Below are 16,943 nucleotides of genomic sequence, written 5' to 3'. Positions count from 1 at the left end.
AAAGAGAATATTATTTATTAGAACAAAGCTTAACAATGTGTAACACACACAAAAAACATTGTTTTGTTCCAAGCACAAAGGTCCTTTAAGAGGGGAGGGATGCAACATATTAATGAACGCTTATGCATGACAGAGTTGAAGAGAACTTTAGAGAAGTGACTTTAATTCTGCTACAATCATAACAATTGTTATCATTTAGCTCCATTCTGACATGATTATTATGTTTATCTCTTGTATTTATGGATATCAGACAACTTAAATCTTTTCGAGAACATTATTTTATCTTGGATGTTTTCCTTATTCACAAAAATATTTTCGAAAGAGTTCTTTTTCCAGTAAAACATGATTCGACAAATGGCAGCAAAAATTAATATCTGTAATCATAATATGATGGATGATGCACTTGTGCTAAGAAACAATAACCTCATGGATAATGCACCTATTTTATAAAAGCACAATAATCTCAGTTAATTATAAATAAAATCATCACGTAGAATTGGTAATTGTTGGTTTTCTAAAAAAAAAACGAAAAAAAAAGGGTAATTGTTGCCCAATGAATTAAAACTGAGGTAAAGCCAAACAGGTGACATGGAAATATAATGCATTTTAACTTTTAAGATCGGGGAAAAAAAAAAGTATGTATTGTCAATAAAATTATTTACTATTTACTCTTAAGACTCACCTCATGTAAAATGAGACAATGCGAATCGGCAATCCTGCAAATAAACGTGATGATTTTAAAGAGAGAATCTATTTCATAGTAAAAAATTAAGCTAAATTACAAATTGCACAATCTTCTAAGTTTTAACTTTATTTAATTTGGACCTGTTTAGATATTACTTATTTTGCTGAAATTGAAAACTTATTACTAAAAGTACGGTAAATAAAGGTAAAAATTAGTTGAAATAGTACCGTAGGGCTCATGAATTGTACCAAAAAGTACAATGAGACTCATGATTGTAGTAAAAATAAGCTGAATAGTAAAATAATTTATAATTTTCATCCAAATCCAAACGCACTAGGGTGTGTTTGGATACCGCTAATTTCACTGAAATTAAAAAATTATTACTTAAAGTACTGTAGATAAAGATAAAAATTAGTTGAAATAGTATAATGAAGTCATAAATAATACCAAAAAATGGAATAAGACTCATAAATAGTATCAAAAATAAACTGAATAATAAAATAATTTTAATTTATAATTCCTTCCCAAACGCACGCTTAGTTGTCCACTTCTGATAGAGGATTATTGTTAAGTGTCCCAAAAACGTCGTCAATTTTTTATATTTTATTTTTTATTTTTAAATTTGAAGAGATCCACCTAACAAATAAAAAAGCATATAAAAAAATTGGTTAAAAAGAAAAACAAGTAGTTTTAATTTTTGGGGGATACGAATAAAAATCACTCTTAATTAGATTTTCTTGGCATTGTTTGCACCCATACTCAGTCTAAAGGCAGCAGCAATACAACAAAGTAACTGATATAAATAAATAACACCAACAACTTCTATAGAGCATTATATACATGCTACGTCAATGTTTACAGTCAAGAATCTTACTGCAATAATCCAAATACTGTTTACATTCAATTTTTACAGTCAAGAATCTTGCCTAAGTCCAATCACTGCTTTTGAAGCAGACTATTAAATCATTTACAAATGAGAGATCTTGAGAGAGAGAACACAATTTTTTAAGCAAAAAAATGATGGTGTTAACATATATATGTCAGTTATGTTAGACGTGTTTGTCTTGGCTTCCTCTCTGTCGCCACCTACCAGAGTGCTTACATAGCAGCACCATTTTATCTTATGGATGAAGCCGTTTAAATAAATAAAACCTCATCCAGTCATGCACCATGTTTCACATGCAACCCAGAGCTAACTCCCGGAAGCTGGTGTTCCCCCAAAGTAGAACCAGAAGCTTACTGCAATAATAGCTCGTCTTCATTTTGCAATACCTTGAGCTGCCTCTTTGCATACATTGTGAACAAAATAGTGGTAGCCACAGTCGCAGAGAAGCCCACAATGTTGAAGACAATCTGTGGGGCTGAAAGGGAGTGTCGCTCGTCGGCCAAAGTCTTTATGAACAACCCACTGAAATGAAACAAAGTGACCATGAGTTGAGGAGACTATCAAATACAGATACACCATTTAAATCCCATCTTTTCCAATCAGTATCTGTACAGCTACACAAGGAAAGAATAGAAGTAATTCGGAAAATTTGTAATATGAAAGAAATATGACCAACTGCAATGCCATTAAGTTAATAACCAACTTCCAGGCAAGAAAAAAGAACGTAGGAGAAAATTGACATCAAACATATTTTTGCTGACCAAACACCCTCATGCTTTTTGAATTTTTTTCTAATTAAACACAAATTGTAATTTTTGCTCATGACCACCCTAAAACTATGAACAAGATTAAAATGACTAAGAAGCTAAAAGGTGATTGCAATATAGATTGTCATAAGGGGAAAGTAGTGAGAGTTCTTTCAGCTAGAGCAGCTATGGGAATGACAAAAGTCTCCCTTACTCAAGAAGGAATCAGTAGGATGAACAAGAGAATCAACAGGTGACTAGTTGACAATGAGGCCAAAGCAAACTGACAGATGACCTGACATTTGATTCATGCGCAATCACCAATCAGCCACACTACTAGCCTTTCAGTAGACAAAAGCCTGCAAATTGATAGGTAAGCGTAAACCATGTGCCAAGTGACAGTTGACACAGGGACAGAACTCTGAACTCTCTCCTTTTGCTTAAGAGTAGAAGGGAGAAACGAACAGGTGAAATTGTCCAACCCAAGTAATTATACTGTTGACAGATTGAAATTCCCATATTTAACTACGCAAAATATCCACTAGCATTAAAAGTAGAGGCATACTTTAGAAATTAGCTGAAAGGTGCTAACACAGTAAACACTCTTATGGCCTGTTTGGAAGTTTAGAGAGGGAGGAGAGTAGTGGGGGGGAGAGTAGAGGGGAATGGTTTCCTTCTATCTTGTTTGGATGTTTTTAAGATTAGTAAGGGGGAAGGAAGTAATTAGCCCTTCCCTTTGTTTGGATGTTTTAAAAATTAGGATGGAGAGGAGAGGAAATAATTAAAATGGACAAATTTACCCCTATTTGAAAATGGATTTGCAACATTGGTCTATGATTAATTTATTCTAAGATTTTTTTCAATCTTAGAATATGTTAGTGAATTTTTTTCATTACAATTTCAAAATGTTAAGAACCCTAAAAATTATTCACGCTAAATATAAAAATCAACAAATTTCCTCTGAATCATTAGTACCAAGGATTTAACAATAAGTATACATGGCCAATTAGTGTAAGTAAAAGCATAGAGTCTACGACTGCAAGATTACATAATAAAATTAAACCATGTTCATCTAGACAACGCAAAATTAGAGGTAATTAAACAAAATCAAATTGAAGAATACAAATAACCCATAACACAATTTTTGTAAAGCTTAAAGAGAGTACCTAGGAAAGAAGGGGAAGACCCAGAAAGGAAGAGAGAATCAAGAGGCTCAGAAGCATAAGCACCCTTTTGATTCTGAAACAAAACACTCAAATTGGAACCACTATTACCACCAGTACCACTGCTATAGACTCTGCCACCAGCCATAGTATTTTAACAAGACCTGATCAGTTTTTTCTTTTTTATTTTTTGTTATTTTGTTATTGTTTTTTGTATGTTAATCAAGCAGCCATGACAGCTAGATTACGCTGATCCACCTTTTGTGTGAGAATCTATGGTTTGTGGTGGAAGAAGCTGGTGATGATGATCTCGATGATGTGAGAAGTATGGGAACAACGGCTACTAAAGAAGAACACAAAAAAAAAAAAAAAAAAAAAAAATTTCCTCTGTTTTCTCAGCAACGAAACAGAGGCCAAGTAATGAGAAACGGCACGTAAACACAAAAACTTCCAATTTGGTTTTGTGAATGGCACTACCGGAGGAAGTTGCAATTGTCAATTGATAAACACAGGTTGTCATTTTTTTTTTTTTTTTTTTGTAGTATTTCTTTGTAAACGTAAAGTTCAAAAGTCAACAACCAGTTTAGAAAGTTCTGTGCCATGATCAACACAACAAGAAGTCAACAACACGTGCTGACTCCGTGTTGGGCTTCGAATTTGTAGGCTCTGATGCTGTGGCTTTTTCCCTAGCTAGTGAGATTCAATTTTTTTTTTCATTTACCTTAATTTTCTCAGGAAACAAACAAAGATTATTTATATAATAGTTTGTAATTTTGTTAATTTAGAAAGGATAAATTAGAGAATTCATTTGTTCAATAATTTATTTACTCTACTCTCCCTCCAAATCTCTCCAATTTGGGGGAATTAAAAATGAGGGGTTAGAGGTAGTTGAAACCCCTCCAAATCCCTCCAAACCCCTCCCCCTCCTTCCTTAAAAAACTTCCAAACAAAGTAATTGAATTACTCTCCCTCCCTCTACTCTACTCCCCCTCCTTTTTTTAACATCCAAACAGGCCATTAGTTACCTTGATCAAGCAAACAGGTCCTTAAATAAGGAAAATTCTACAGCCTGGATTTGGCTTATGTGACCTAAGATATTGCAAAGAGTTCTTTTAACCTTCATCAGACAACAGGTAGTTACCACAACAATAATTATTGAGAGCTGAAACTTCTGCAGGACTTGATTTACCATAAATCAAATAAAAGAAGAATACATAAACCACCTTTCAACATAACCCAAGGCCCCATCACCACTATAACTGTCCAAGTTTTGCACAAAGATTGGAAAACATTGTACCAAATTCTATAAGATAATGAATTTGCCTCACATTTGGAACCACTTCAAAATGAAGTAATTGGGTTTCTCCAAGGCATTTTACAATAATAAAGAGCCTGAGCATGCTACAATCAGAACTAGCTTCAATCTATTGTCTTCAGGGGCATATATACCTCTAGAGTCTTTGGAGGTCTTGCTATATTTATAGTTCTCAAGGACTGAAGATTAGTTTCCAGTTAGTTTGCTCATTCTTGTTGCCACCGTCAACCTCAATTGATATTGTCAAAGTAACTTTTATGAGGGTTGTTACTTAGTTATCTGGCATGACAGCTTATGGAAGGAATTTTCAACAAAACCAGGACCATAAGGCCTTCAACAGACCTCATGAACATGGAGAAGCAACCAAATGGAATTAAGAGCTCTCTTGATTGATTTGGAGTAATAGCCAAAGATTTAATAATGAGCCATTGTAAAGTATAACTCACTTAAAAAGATTTATGAGTCCTGGAAATATCTAACTCAATAAACTTTAGAGTCACACCACCCCCCCCTTTTTTTTTCTCTCTTAGAAGTGCCACTTAAAGGTTTAATTTGATGTAGAATTTTAGCCTCCTAATTTGGGCCTCCTTATTAGTTGTTCTAGTAGTTAAATGTATGTAAGAGTTCCTCAACCAAATATCTACTTCTCATGGTCTCTCAATCAAAGTCGTTTCCTATGTGAGAGAGAGAGAGAGAGAGAATAGAGATGGGGAGAAGAAGGGGGGGGGGGGGGGACAAAAGACTCCAACTAATTAACCTTAAAAATCTGTTTAACTCAAAATCTGAAGCATGTTATTATCAAAACAAGTTTTGAAATGGATAGGGGAGCTTAAGGAAACACATGGCCTTTTGAGCATGCACGTGTGTATATTATCTTCCCCTCAAACCACCATAGAAGTTCCGTATAGCATAGGTCATTCTCAAGCTACACCAGGTCTAAGCAACAGGGAAATTCACAGTCCGAGGAATTTAAAGATTAAATGCAAGCATTGGAAATACATGCAAAAAGACATGAAAATATGCAAAATTAAAATTCAGAGAGAGAGAGAGAGTTCTTACGTGTAGATTGCAACAAAAATTTCTGGCACAATCCCCACCAAAGATCCCATGATGTAAGGACCATACTTCACATTGGTCGCCACAGCACAGTAGTTATATATGATATAAGGGAATGGAGAAATCCTGATTAATGCCACAGCTCGAAACTGATGGAACCAATTTCCTTCACCAGCTGCTCTTAGAATAGAAGCTCTCTTCGGATACTTTTCTAACCACCCCTGCATTAGAATCAACAAATGTTGGATTACATTAAATGTGCATTTCACATGCACATGCACACAATCAAATGTGGACATACACACTCACAATCAGAGAGAGAGAGAGAGAAAGAGATGTTAGCAATAGATAATGAAAACAGCAGACAGACACACCTGAATTTTATGATAGAAAAGAGAGCCAACGAAATATGGAAGTGATACACCAACAGCCATCCCAGAAAAGATTAACAAAAATCCATAGCCATAACCAAAGGTCATCCCTGCAACCCACATTGATGGCGAAGATGGAAAAAGTAGGGTGGGAAATAATGCCAAAGAAGCAAAAACCAGAACCGCCAGAACAGGAGTACTGAATGTTGATGTTTCCCAATTTAGAATAGGAATAATCTCCTGCATAATACTATCTCATTATTAAGGTAGTAAGAGATACCAAAAAATTTATATAAATGCCAGCATTTCCGCAATACACATGCAAACTTTTTCACCAAACTGGTGGTATCAGAAAGTAGTGATACCCCGATCTATCAGAAATTGGGTTAATTTTGTTTGCTTTGGAAGACAGCAATTAATCAGCCACAAGGCCCACAACTCACAATCCCCTTAAAAATAAACCTGAAAGTTTGTGTTGAAGAATCAATTGCTTTTGATAAACAGTATCATTTAACGAATAAGCTGGTACATCACCTCAAGTATCCATAGTGAATTTTAACAACTCAGAGAAACCATTAAAAATACATGAGGATTGAAGAGTAACAATTTTAAAGGGAACCAAATCTATTTAAAAGAGCATACTTCAATGCTTATTATAATTGCCACATGGTTTATTTAGACATCAACATGGCCAAGTTTCAACATTCCCCAAAAAAAAAAAAAAAAAACCAAAAATCAACAAGTAAAGAACTATTTTATCAAAACTAACTACTACACATTAATTTTCGCTGCCCCTATAAAGCAATATGCAGCTATTCCCCATAAAAGAGCCATCCTAGAGCTGTCCACATTGTTAAAATCATATTTCAATTATTGTTATTATTATAAATAAATAAAAAAGGCTTACAGACCCTATAAGCAAATACTAAACACAAAAACAAAAATCTCCCAGGAAATTCAACAATCATGCCCGCCCTTTCTTTTCAAGTAATAAAGTTCTTATTAGAACAACAATCGAAATTCAAAAGAGACATAATTTTCTCATCCTTGGCCATTTACACACATTATAAAAGCACAAAAATTAAAAAATAAAAATAAAAATTGCACGTGAATAAGTAACTTTTTTCCATGAATTTTAATTCAACCCACAAAACACCCAACCAAACGGTAATTGAACAAAAACCCATTACGCAAAACACCCAATTGTTCAACTCTAAGACGACTATTAGTCTATTACCACAAAAAGCAATCAACTTTAAAGAACAAAAATCGACCTTATCCATGAAAAACGGCCCGACCCATTTGATAAAAACCGCAGCCAACAACGCCAAGAAGATACAAAGCACAACCAACTTGAACCACTTCCACAAACACCCTTCTGTTCTCGGAGACGAAGGCTCCGCAACCACACCAATCGCCTGCTCCTCCTCACAATCTCTCGGACCTTCACTCAATTTCACGTATCCCCCAACCCCATTGTTATCTTCGCCCCCAATTCTCAGACTCAGTTCCGGCACAACCTCAACACCATCTTCCTCGTAATACGTCATCCCAAGAATTGTCGGGGGCACAGATAACCCTCCTACCACCCCCCCCGTGAGAATAGCAAATTTTTTTTGGTTCCAATTGCAATTTTTGTAAAGAATTGGGAACCCTAGCAAAATGCCATGTAAAGAACAGTAGAGAGAGAGGAACAAAAACAACGATGCGATGCAAAGAAAGACCGGTAGATGCGTAGGTGGTTACCACTTGCCAATGCATTGTACAACTTATAAATAAAACCTCTTATTAAAAACGTTTTTTTTTTTTTTTTTTTCAAATCACAATTTGACCCCAAACCCCAAAAGATTTTAAATTAAATCTGCATTTTATGAAAATTTAAATTGAACCCTATATTAAAAAAAAAAAATGCTTCAATTCAAGCATTAAAAAAAAATTGCTTAAACAAAAATAAAATGTACAGTATAATTAATATATTTGCTATAAGATTCAATTTGCTTTACTCGTAGAGTCTTTTGTAGTTTAATAAAATATTTTGAATCAATTTTCACTTACTTGAAAAAAAAAATTTATATAAATGTCGTGGCTTTATTTAATGGTAAAGAGCGATCATTATAAATTTTTTTTTTTTTTTTTGATCTCAATCATTACAAAGTTATATGAAGTACTTAAATTTTATTTTCACGTCAATTTTGATTAAATCATATAAAAAAGTCATTATGACTATTTTATATGAACATTACAAGTTCCATTGTATAATTTTTTATTAAAATTTTAAACTCTCAATCATTTTATGCAAACAATATTAACAAAAATATTAGTCTCTTTGTACACTCTACACATATGCAAATAATATTTTACCTCATATCCTTTTTTATTTTATTCCAATCTGTCCTTCAATCATTCACCCTTTTTGTTTGGCTCTTGTGTTTTTGGGAAATAATAACAGTTTTACATTTTTTTTCAAAACATATGGTTCAATTTGAAATATCTAAAAGTATGGGTTAAATATAAAATCTAATTTAATTAACGGTTCTTTTTTTAAATTATTCTCAGAATCTTCGCATATTTTATGGGTTTGCACTTTGCAGTTCGGCATTGAAGAGACGCTGTCGTTTTGAGGCTTTTACTTATAAAGTGGCTGAAGGGAAGCGCAATTGTGTGACAGGTGGTGATGTCTTTTGAGTAATGGGGTGGTGCTGCGTCATTGGTTTGTCGTGGCTTCACCGTCACGAAAGTTATGCTTTTGGGGTTTCCTTACTTTTTCTTTTCCTTCTTTACCGAGTTACTGAGTGAGAGAGAGAGAGAGAGAGAGCTACTACTGAGCTGGTCCAAGATGGGTTGACTCGGTCCCTATTGGGATTTTTTGATTTCGAACGTTAACACTAGTGAAGTTGACATCTCTGAGGTTTTTTCCTTTTGTTGTTTCAGCTGGGGTTTGGACTTTCTGGACCGACATGTGTGGATGATATTTGTGACCATCCAATAGTGTCTTGACACGTGTAATCGAAGCTTGTAGCAGCAATTATAGAATAAGTTGGATTGGACTCGCACAAGTAGACTCGTTTTTTATTATTATCCCATGTTTTTCAACTCAAATTATTGTCTGATTTTTTCTTTTCTTTTCCATTTGACAATAAAGAATTCAAAGCAACCACGAAATCCAGTGAAAGCACACCAATGTATCTTCAACGATATATTGGTGTGCCTTCTAAGCTTAATTTTTTTTTTTTTTAAACAAACAAGACAATTTGGGATACTAAATCAAGCAATATATAATATCTCCTTATTTTGGAAACATAATTGGTGCAAGCATGAGACTATTGAGTGTAGGTTTAGGTTTCTCTCAAAACTTCAATGCTTAATGGAGGCAGACCTTTATCTACCATTCATCGTTTGGACAGCCTTACACATTTTATCATGTTGATGATGAGCCAATAATCTAATTGCCATGTTAGGCCAAATATTTAATTCGTTGGAAGACAATCAGGACAATTATCTTGAATGGCTTTAATTTAATGAACGCATGAGAAGCAAATTGGGGTAACGGTTAGTGTAGAAGTTTGTTTTGTTTTTTCTGTTTTTATTTATTATTATTATTATTTTGTATTTAAGTGTAGAAGTTGCTAAAGAACTTATTACAAATTATTAAACAAATGGAAAAAAGACCAGTTGAAACATGTAACCATCGGACATTGCTGACACGTTCCTTAAATGCACTGAATAATTTCAAGCAAAATGCAAGATACAGTTTATTATATAGCACTTAAATTTTTCTAAAATAAAAAAATAAAATATTTATAATCAAATTCATTCATGAATTAAAAGAGACCAACACAAAATAATAATAATAAAAAATTCTCTATATAATAATTTTCTTAAAATGTTTTTACTTATAAGAGCATCCACAGCAGTGGAGTTAAATTTTTAGCAATTTAGCTCCACTAAAAGTTACTTTATTTATTTTACCTACACACATGCTACAGCAGTGGATCTATTTTAACTTTCAACACAATAAAATAATATATTCATCACAATAAAATAATATTTCTACTACAATAAAATAATAATATCTCTACTTTAATAAAATAACATATCACCACCACCACACAGCACAAACATCCTCCACCACCACCACACAGCACAAACATCCACCACCACCACCAGCAGGCCACAACAAAGAAAAAAAAAAAAAAATCAAGGCTCAAGCAAACACCAGTCCACAGCAAAAAAAAAAAAAAAAAAAAACCCAAATCAAGGCTCAAGCAAACGACGCGAATTCATCGCTCCGGCGCTCGGTTTCGCCGGCGGTTTCACTCTCCACCGCCACTCCAAGGATTGGCTGAGACATCGAGGCGATTCCGATGTCGGGGAGTGGATTCTCTTCACCAGTCCGACGCCGTTTAGCCGATTCGTATTCTTGCAGTGCCCTCCGGTGTCGTTCACCGGAGGCGAGGACGTGAACAAAGGAAGAATGGTGGTGAGGAGCGACGGCGACGACGTGGGCTGGGACGGTTGAGACGGAGAGCTTAAGAGAGATGAGAGCTTGAGAGAGGTGAAAGTTGGGAGATGAGTTGGAGAGTCCACGGTGAGAGAACTGAGAGAACTGGGTTTTTATTATTTTAATTGGGAGTAGGATTAAAAAATTACTTTTTTTTTTAGATGAGTGCTACAGTGCACATCTATAGATAGATGTGCACTGTAGCAAATAAGCTAAATTTTATGGGTTTAGCTCCACTGCTGCAAGCTTATTTTGCTATATTAGTGGAGCTAAAAATAGCATTATAGCTTTTTAGCTCCACTGCTGCAAATGCTCTAATATTTACAAATTTATAATTTCTTAAAAAAAAAAATGTACGAAGCACGGGATAACAACTAGACTCATAAAACCTTTGTAAACTATACTCAACTTGTAACCTCATCAAGTGATGTATTTGCCTCTCACTATAATGGTCTTAGAACTCTGAAATTGTTATATAAAGTTTCCTCCATGATTGAAATATTCTCCACATGAATTTGGAACTCCTATACTACAAAGAATTCTTTAAAGGATTTTTTCCTATGAAGTCACTAGTAAAGGTTCTAGAATACCTAATGATGTGAAACTCACAACAAGAAACTCAAAGAGAAGCCTATTAAGAGAAAATCAAAGATAAAATATTGAGGAGGTAATCCGATAGTTTAGGCTCAAGGAGTTAAAGCTTTCTCAATGTGATTGAAACAACTACCTCTTCTTATGAAAAAAAAGTGCAAATTGGGGCTTTTTACAGGTTTGTTAATATATGGACTTGATAAGACAATAAATAGGTAAGGGAAAAATTGTTGCAAATTTGGAATTATTGGAGACAGTACAACCATGCCAACTTTTTTTTTTTGGAAGAGACAACTATATCAACTTCAAATGGTTAAATCTCATTCATTTTAAATTTAAATTGAGTAATTTTTTTGTCAATTTTAAAGTCCCAAATGTCTCATTTCCAAATAAATTTCACTAAAAAATACGTTACGATGTAAAAGATAAAGGAAAAATATAATTAGTTTATCATCTTTGAATATATCATAATCTACTATCTTTGAACAACTTTTGAACCATACTCAACCTCAACACAAACTTTTAACACTTGCTAAAAGTAATTATTGTTTTGGATATGTCACGACATATACACACAAACACACAATTATAAAAGTAGATCCTAGAATGGATAGACCTCGGTGGTCCCCAAAAAAATTGATATCTCCCATATCCCATGGTCTATAATAACATTTTCAAGAAAGTATATAAATGATCTTTTAAGATTATACATTATATCATATTATATCATATCATATTATATATAATAAAAGTTGGGCTTAGAAGCCGTGGTTGCGCCAAGTGGCTTTACCAAATTGCAGAAATTTTTGTAAATTTTTAGATTTTTTTTATAAAAAAATTTTCTATAATTTCTAAGTTGTTAAAAATCTTAATTTGATTACAATCCAAATTCTTCATTTAATCCTTATTTTCCAAGTGTAGTGTATTTTTAATTACTACACGTACACTACGTGTTTATATATATAAATAAAAAAACAAAGGTAATGTGGTGATTTTCAAATACCACTTCATCTAATTTATCTAATCCATTTTTTAATACACTACATGTTTATATATATAAAACGTAATGTGGTGATTCTCAAATACCACTTTCAAAAACTAAATAGATAATCCTAAGCCAAATAAAAAAATAAAATAAAAAAGAATTTGATCACAATTGGAATACAGAATATTAATCCGCATCAAATACCACTTTTTAACTATTATGTATTCTTCAAACGAGATCTCTCTCATTCTGTTTATCAAAAAAATAGTCTCTCTTTCTCTCTCACAAAAGAAAAAGATGATTCAGACTTGACTCTGAATCACAGCAGAAGATTACTCAATACTGAAAGCGTATTTTCAAGACTCGCTTAAATCAGGTTTTATCATTATACTCTACTTTTGCATGCTTTTCCATGTTATATTTGGTTGAGGGGATTGTTGCCATACCACATATTTAGGAGAGGCTGTTCATCATTTAATATAGGTAACTTAGGTTCAGATTGAAATAATCTACCACACGTCCACACTCTCCACTGTCATTAAATATCAACATTAAGTATATACGTCATTGTTTACTATATCTTGATATTATGTCAGTATTTTTTTTTTTCTTTTTAATGACTTCTTTACCATCTCGAAATTATATTTGTTTTCATTTTAGAATGATTTGAGTTTGGAAAAATTTATTTAGTTTTAAGCTATTGTAACACGCTAATTCAGTTTAAATTAAGTTTAAAGTTTTATTTGGGATAGGTTGACTTTAGTTTATTGTACACGTTTTGGGTGTTGCGTTCTTTTTTTGACAAATGTGTTAATATGCTAATTTTTTTTCATGGATATTTCCATTCATGTGCAGAGAAATGCTAAAATAACATCGAACTAGATGAAAACAAAATAATGAAATTACATTCCATGTTGGATCCTCATTTACATTATCCCAAAAAAAAAAAAAAAAAGATGTACTTTCAAATTTGCTATTTGCACAGAAGTGCAAAATAATGTAACCTCAATTACATTCCATGTTGACTCCTCATTTACATTATCGAAAAAAATTGTACTTTCGAATTTGCTATTTGCTGAAATTAAAAGTGCATATATCACTATCGAAATTAAGAATATGTCTAAGAATCAAATGAAACACATTAGAAAAAGAGAGATAGAGAAAACGTAAATAGTATTGTATTTATCAAAATATTTTCATTAAATCATAAAAGGAAATAACATAGGTTTTTGTAGGGACACAATTTTAGTTGGCCTGATCCTGGATGGTCAGGCCTTGGCCCAAAAGGTCCCACACAATGAATTTTTGTAGAGTGTGGGCTGAAGAACTTGGTTCCAGTTGGCTTAAACGGTTCGTTGCATGAGCTCAGGAGATATAGAAACAAGAATGAAGAAAGTGAATGTGAAAGGGGGAATTTTATTCACGGGCATGCATTCGTACAGTGAAATTTTGCTCCTCTGTTCCTTCTCTTTTTTTTTTTTTTCTCTGTCCCCCTCTCTTGGGGGACTCTTACATATTATATAGGCCATCTTTTATCATCTGGGCCTTACACTTGTTGATCATCCAAACCTCTACTTGAGCACCTGTCCCATCAAATACCCTTATCAGTTCTTTGTGAGTTGCAGTGACCAAGGTAGCACTGTTCAGGGGTTTTCTCTTCATTAATGCGGTCAGGAGAGTAGCTGTGGTGCATTTAATGTGGTGGTGACAGCCTTTGCTGAGATATTTTTGGACTCCTTTCTTTTTACGTGCTTAGAGGGAGGACTACAGTAGTTGGGATGCACCTTTGACCTGGATTTTGGAACGTCTGAGGAGGAATTACTCCTTGGACGTGTTCTCTTTGCTCCAGTGGGCCCAAGCATGGATTCTGGGCCCCGACGTCTCCTCGGACAGAATGGTCCTCGGACGGGCCCAGGGCCCAGCCAACCTATTATTCTGGGCCGGTCCCCATAGTTTTCATTTTTAAATCGTGTAAAAATTTTATTAAATTTTTAGATTTCTAAAGAACTAAAAAGGAATATTATACTACCAGGACTTTAATTCATTTTTATCATTAAGTAGTTTATCTCTTTAAAAAAATAAAAAAATAAAAAACTGCTTCATGTCTGCTTCATGTAAGATTATATATATATATATATATATATATATATATTAATATTAGATTAATCAAAAAAATATTATATAGTAAGCGTAAAATAAAAACTGCTTCATGTAAGATTGTAGGTAAATTAATATTAGATTAATTAGGACTCTAATTTATTCTTATCTCTAATTCATTGTTATCATAAAGTAATTGTATCTCTAAAAAAAAATGAAATAAAAAACTGCAGATTAATATTAGAATAATCAGGACTCTAATTCATTCATATCTCAAATTCAAAAAATCAGGACTCTAATTCATTGTTATCATAAAGTAAGTGTATTTCTATAAAAAAAAAAATACTGCTTCACATAAGGTTTTTTTTTTTTTTTGGTATTAACTTTAACGTAAAAAAAAAAAAAAAAAGAAAAAAAAAGAAAAAAAAAAGAAATCTAATAACAATCTAGCTAATAACGTTAACTATTTTTTGAGGATAAAGTATTTTAAAAAAACTAATATGTAATTAACCTAAACTTCTTGATTAGGTAACTTTAAGAAGTTTAGAGTATTTGATTTTTACTTGGACTCCTTTTCTAGGTAGAGTATGTATATATATACACACCGTTAGTTGGTGTAGTTTTTCATTCTCCAACTTATTGTACAATTTTTTTATTTAGGCTTCCATATATCTACCTACAATCATGTAGATATGTATTTTTTACACTAATTTTTTTATCATAATCAATTAAATACGTTTTATGTATTTGTTGCCTTTTGTTTAAGCAAATTTCCTTATGTTTTTCTTTTTTTGAGGGGGTAATTTCCTTATGTTTGATCTAATTTATATGTTAATGGTTTGATCCAATTTAATTATTTTGTTGTCCAATATATATGTAAGTTGTCGTAGTAAATTCCAATCATAGACTATTAAATTTACATACAATTTTTCAATCCATATAGAACTTAGTTTTATTTATTTATTTTTAACTCTATTTAATTTTCTTCTTGATTTTTTTTTTCCAGGTTTGTCAAAAAAGATTTCAAGCATCCTAAGAAAGGTTTGTAATCTAGATGTAGAACTTTGCATCCTCAAATAGTTCTATCATTAAAAAGTAGTTAATTTTATGTTACTTTGTCTAAAGAGTTTAATCATTAATATTATTGTTAACAATACTGCAAATCACTTATATTGTAGATTCATTAGATATAAAATTCATATGCGAATAGTTTGATACATATAACTACAAATGATATTATAGCACAATTGGTATGTTAGAAGATAATTTTGTATTAAGGTGCTATCATTTTATGTTTGATGGTTGTTATACCAATGCAATTTATTCGTTTCGTTACAATAATTACTTATTTGGTTAAATAATAATACATTTTCTACAAGTTTTAACATAAAACCGTGCAACGCACGGCGTGGTTGCGCCATGTGGCTTCACCAAATTGCAGAAATTTTATTAAAATTTTATATTTTTAAAGAACTAAAAAAGAATAGTATACTACAAGGATTCTAATTCATTCTTATCATTAAATAATTAGATTAACATTATTTTTTTTATTTGTTAGGATATATTTCTTAACTTAAAGGATAATATTTAACATACAAATATTTAATTTAGATAATATTTATCATCTAATTAACATTATTTTTTTATTTGTTAGGATATATTTCTTAAATTAGGAGATAATATTTAACATTCAAAAATTTAATTTAGATAATATTTATCATCTAAATTTTCAAAATTTTAATATTACTAAATTAATATTATTTTATTAGAAGATCAAGCTACAAAACTTGATTATTAAGGGATAAGTACAATCCAAATTCTTTAAGAGGTGATTAATATAAATCTATTCCAAGAAACAGTATATATTTCCAATAATTTGATAATCTTTATTTATTCAAAAAAACAATATATATCTCCATTAATTTGATAATTTCTACGTTGATGACATTTAATTTATATATATATATATATATATATTTATATATCAAAATTCCTTATAGTTATCAACCACGTTCTCTTTCTTTTTTTTTTTAATTTTTAATTTTTTATATGTTATGTTATGTTGAATCAACTTTTTTTTTATTCTATTCATATGACCTTTTTTTAATTCCAATTTTTATGGGATAAAAATAAACACATTGATTAGATATCTTTAATTTCAATAAGATTTAAATGAATTATATTTCAAATGGAACTCCACCAATATATATAACCCTATATATCCTTTTTGGAGTGAAATTTATTTCAATATGTGAATGCATAAATCCTATGACAATGCAGGTATGCATTCTTTCTTCTTTTATTATTATTATTATTTTCATTTTGTTTATTTTCTTTAGTGTTATTATTGGTTTTTTGTCTTCATGTGATTTTAATTAATGAATTTAAAACATTCGAAAACATTGTCAAGTTTCTAAAGGCTCCTTCTTCATTTTTGTATTTTGTTTTTATTAAATTGATTAGGTTTTGTGTATTGGTTGCCTTTTGTTTAAACTAATTTTCTTAGCTTTGATCTAATTTATATGCTTAGGGTTAGGGTCTTAGAAT

At 31.9% G+C, this 16,943-nt stretch overlaps 1 protein-coding gene across 1 annotated transcript; it reads right to left on the bottom strand.

The window, feature by feature from the left end:
* Positions 1-1,484: 1,484 nt before the first annotated feature.
* On the bottom strand, positions 1,485-7,979 carry LOC115971507 (TVP38/TMEM64 family membrane protein YtxB). The gene is made up of 4 exons (XM_031091471.1): positions 7,497-7,979; positions 6,226-6,462; positions 5,855-6,072; positions 1,485-2,093 (listed from the first exon to the last, which is right to left on the bottom strand). The coding sequence occupies exons 1-4, from the start codon at positions 7,770-7,772 to the stop codon at positions 1,922-1,924; spliced, it is 903 nt and encodes a 300-aa protein (XP_030947331.1). The 5' UTR covers positions 7,773-7,979; the 3' UTR covers positions 1,485-1,921.
* Between the last annotated feature and the right edge of the window lie 8,964 nt (positions 7,980-16,943).

The sequence above is a fragment of the Quercus lobata genome, chromosome 12, assembly GCF_001633185.2.
Source record: "Quercus lobata isolate SW786 chromosome 12, ValleyOak3.0 Primary Assembly, whole genome shotgun sequence".
NCBI lineage: Eukaryota > Viridiplantae > Streptophyta > Magnoliopsida > Fagales > Fagaceae > Quercus > Quercus lobata.
Note: the sequence above shows the minus strand (reverse complement) of the source record. Positions and strands in the feature narration are given on the sequence as shown.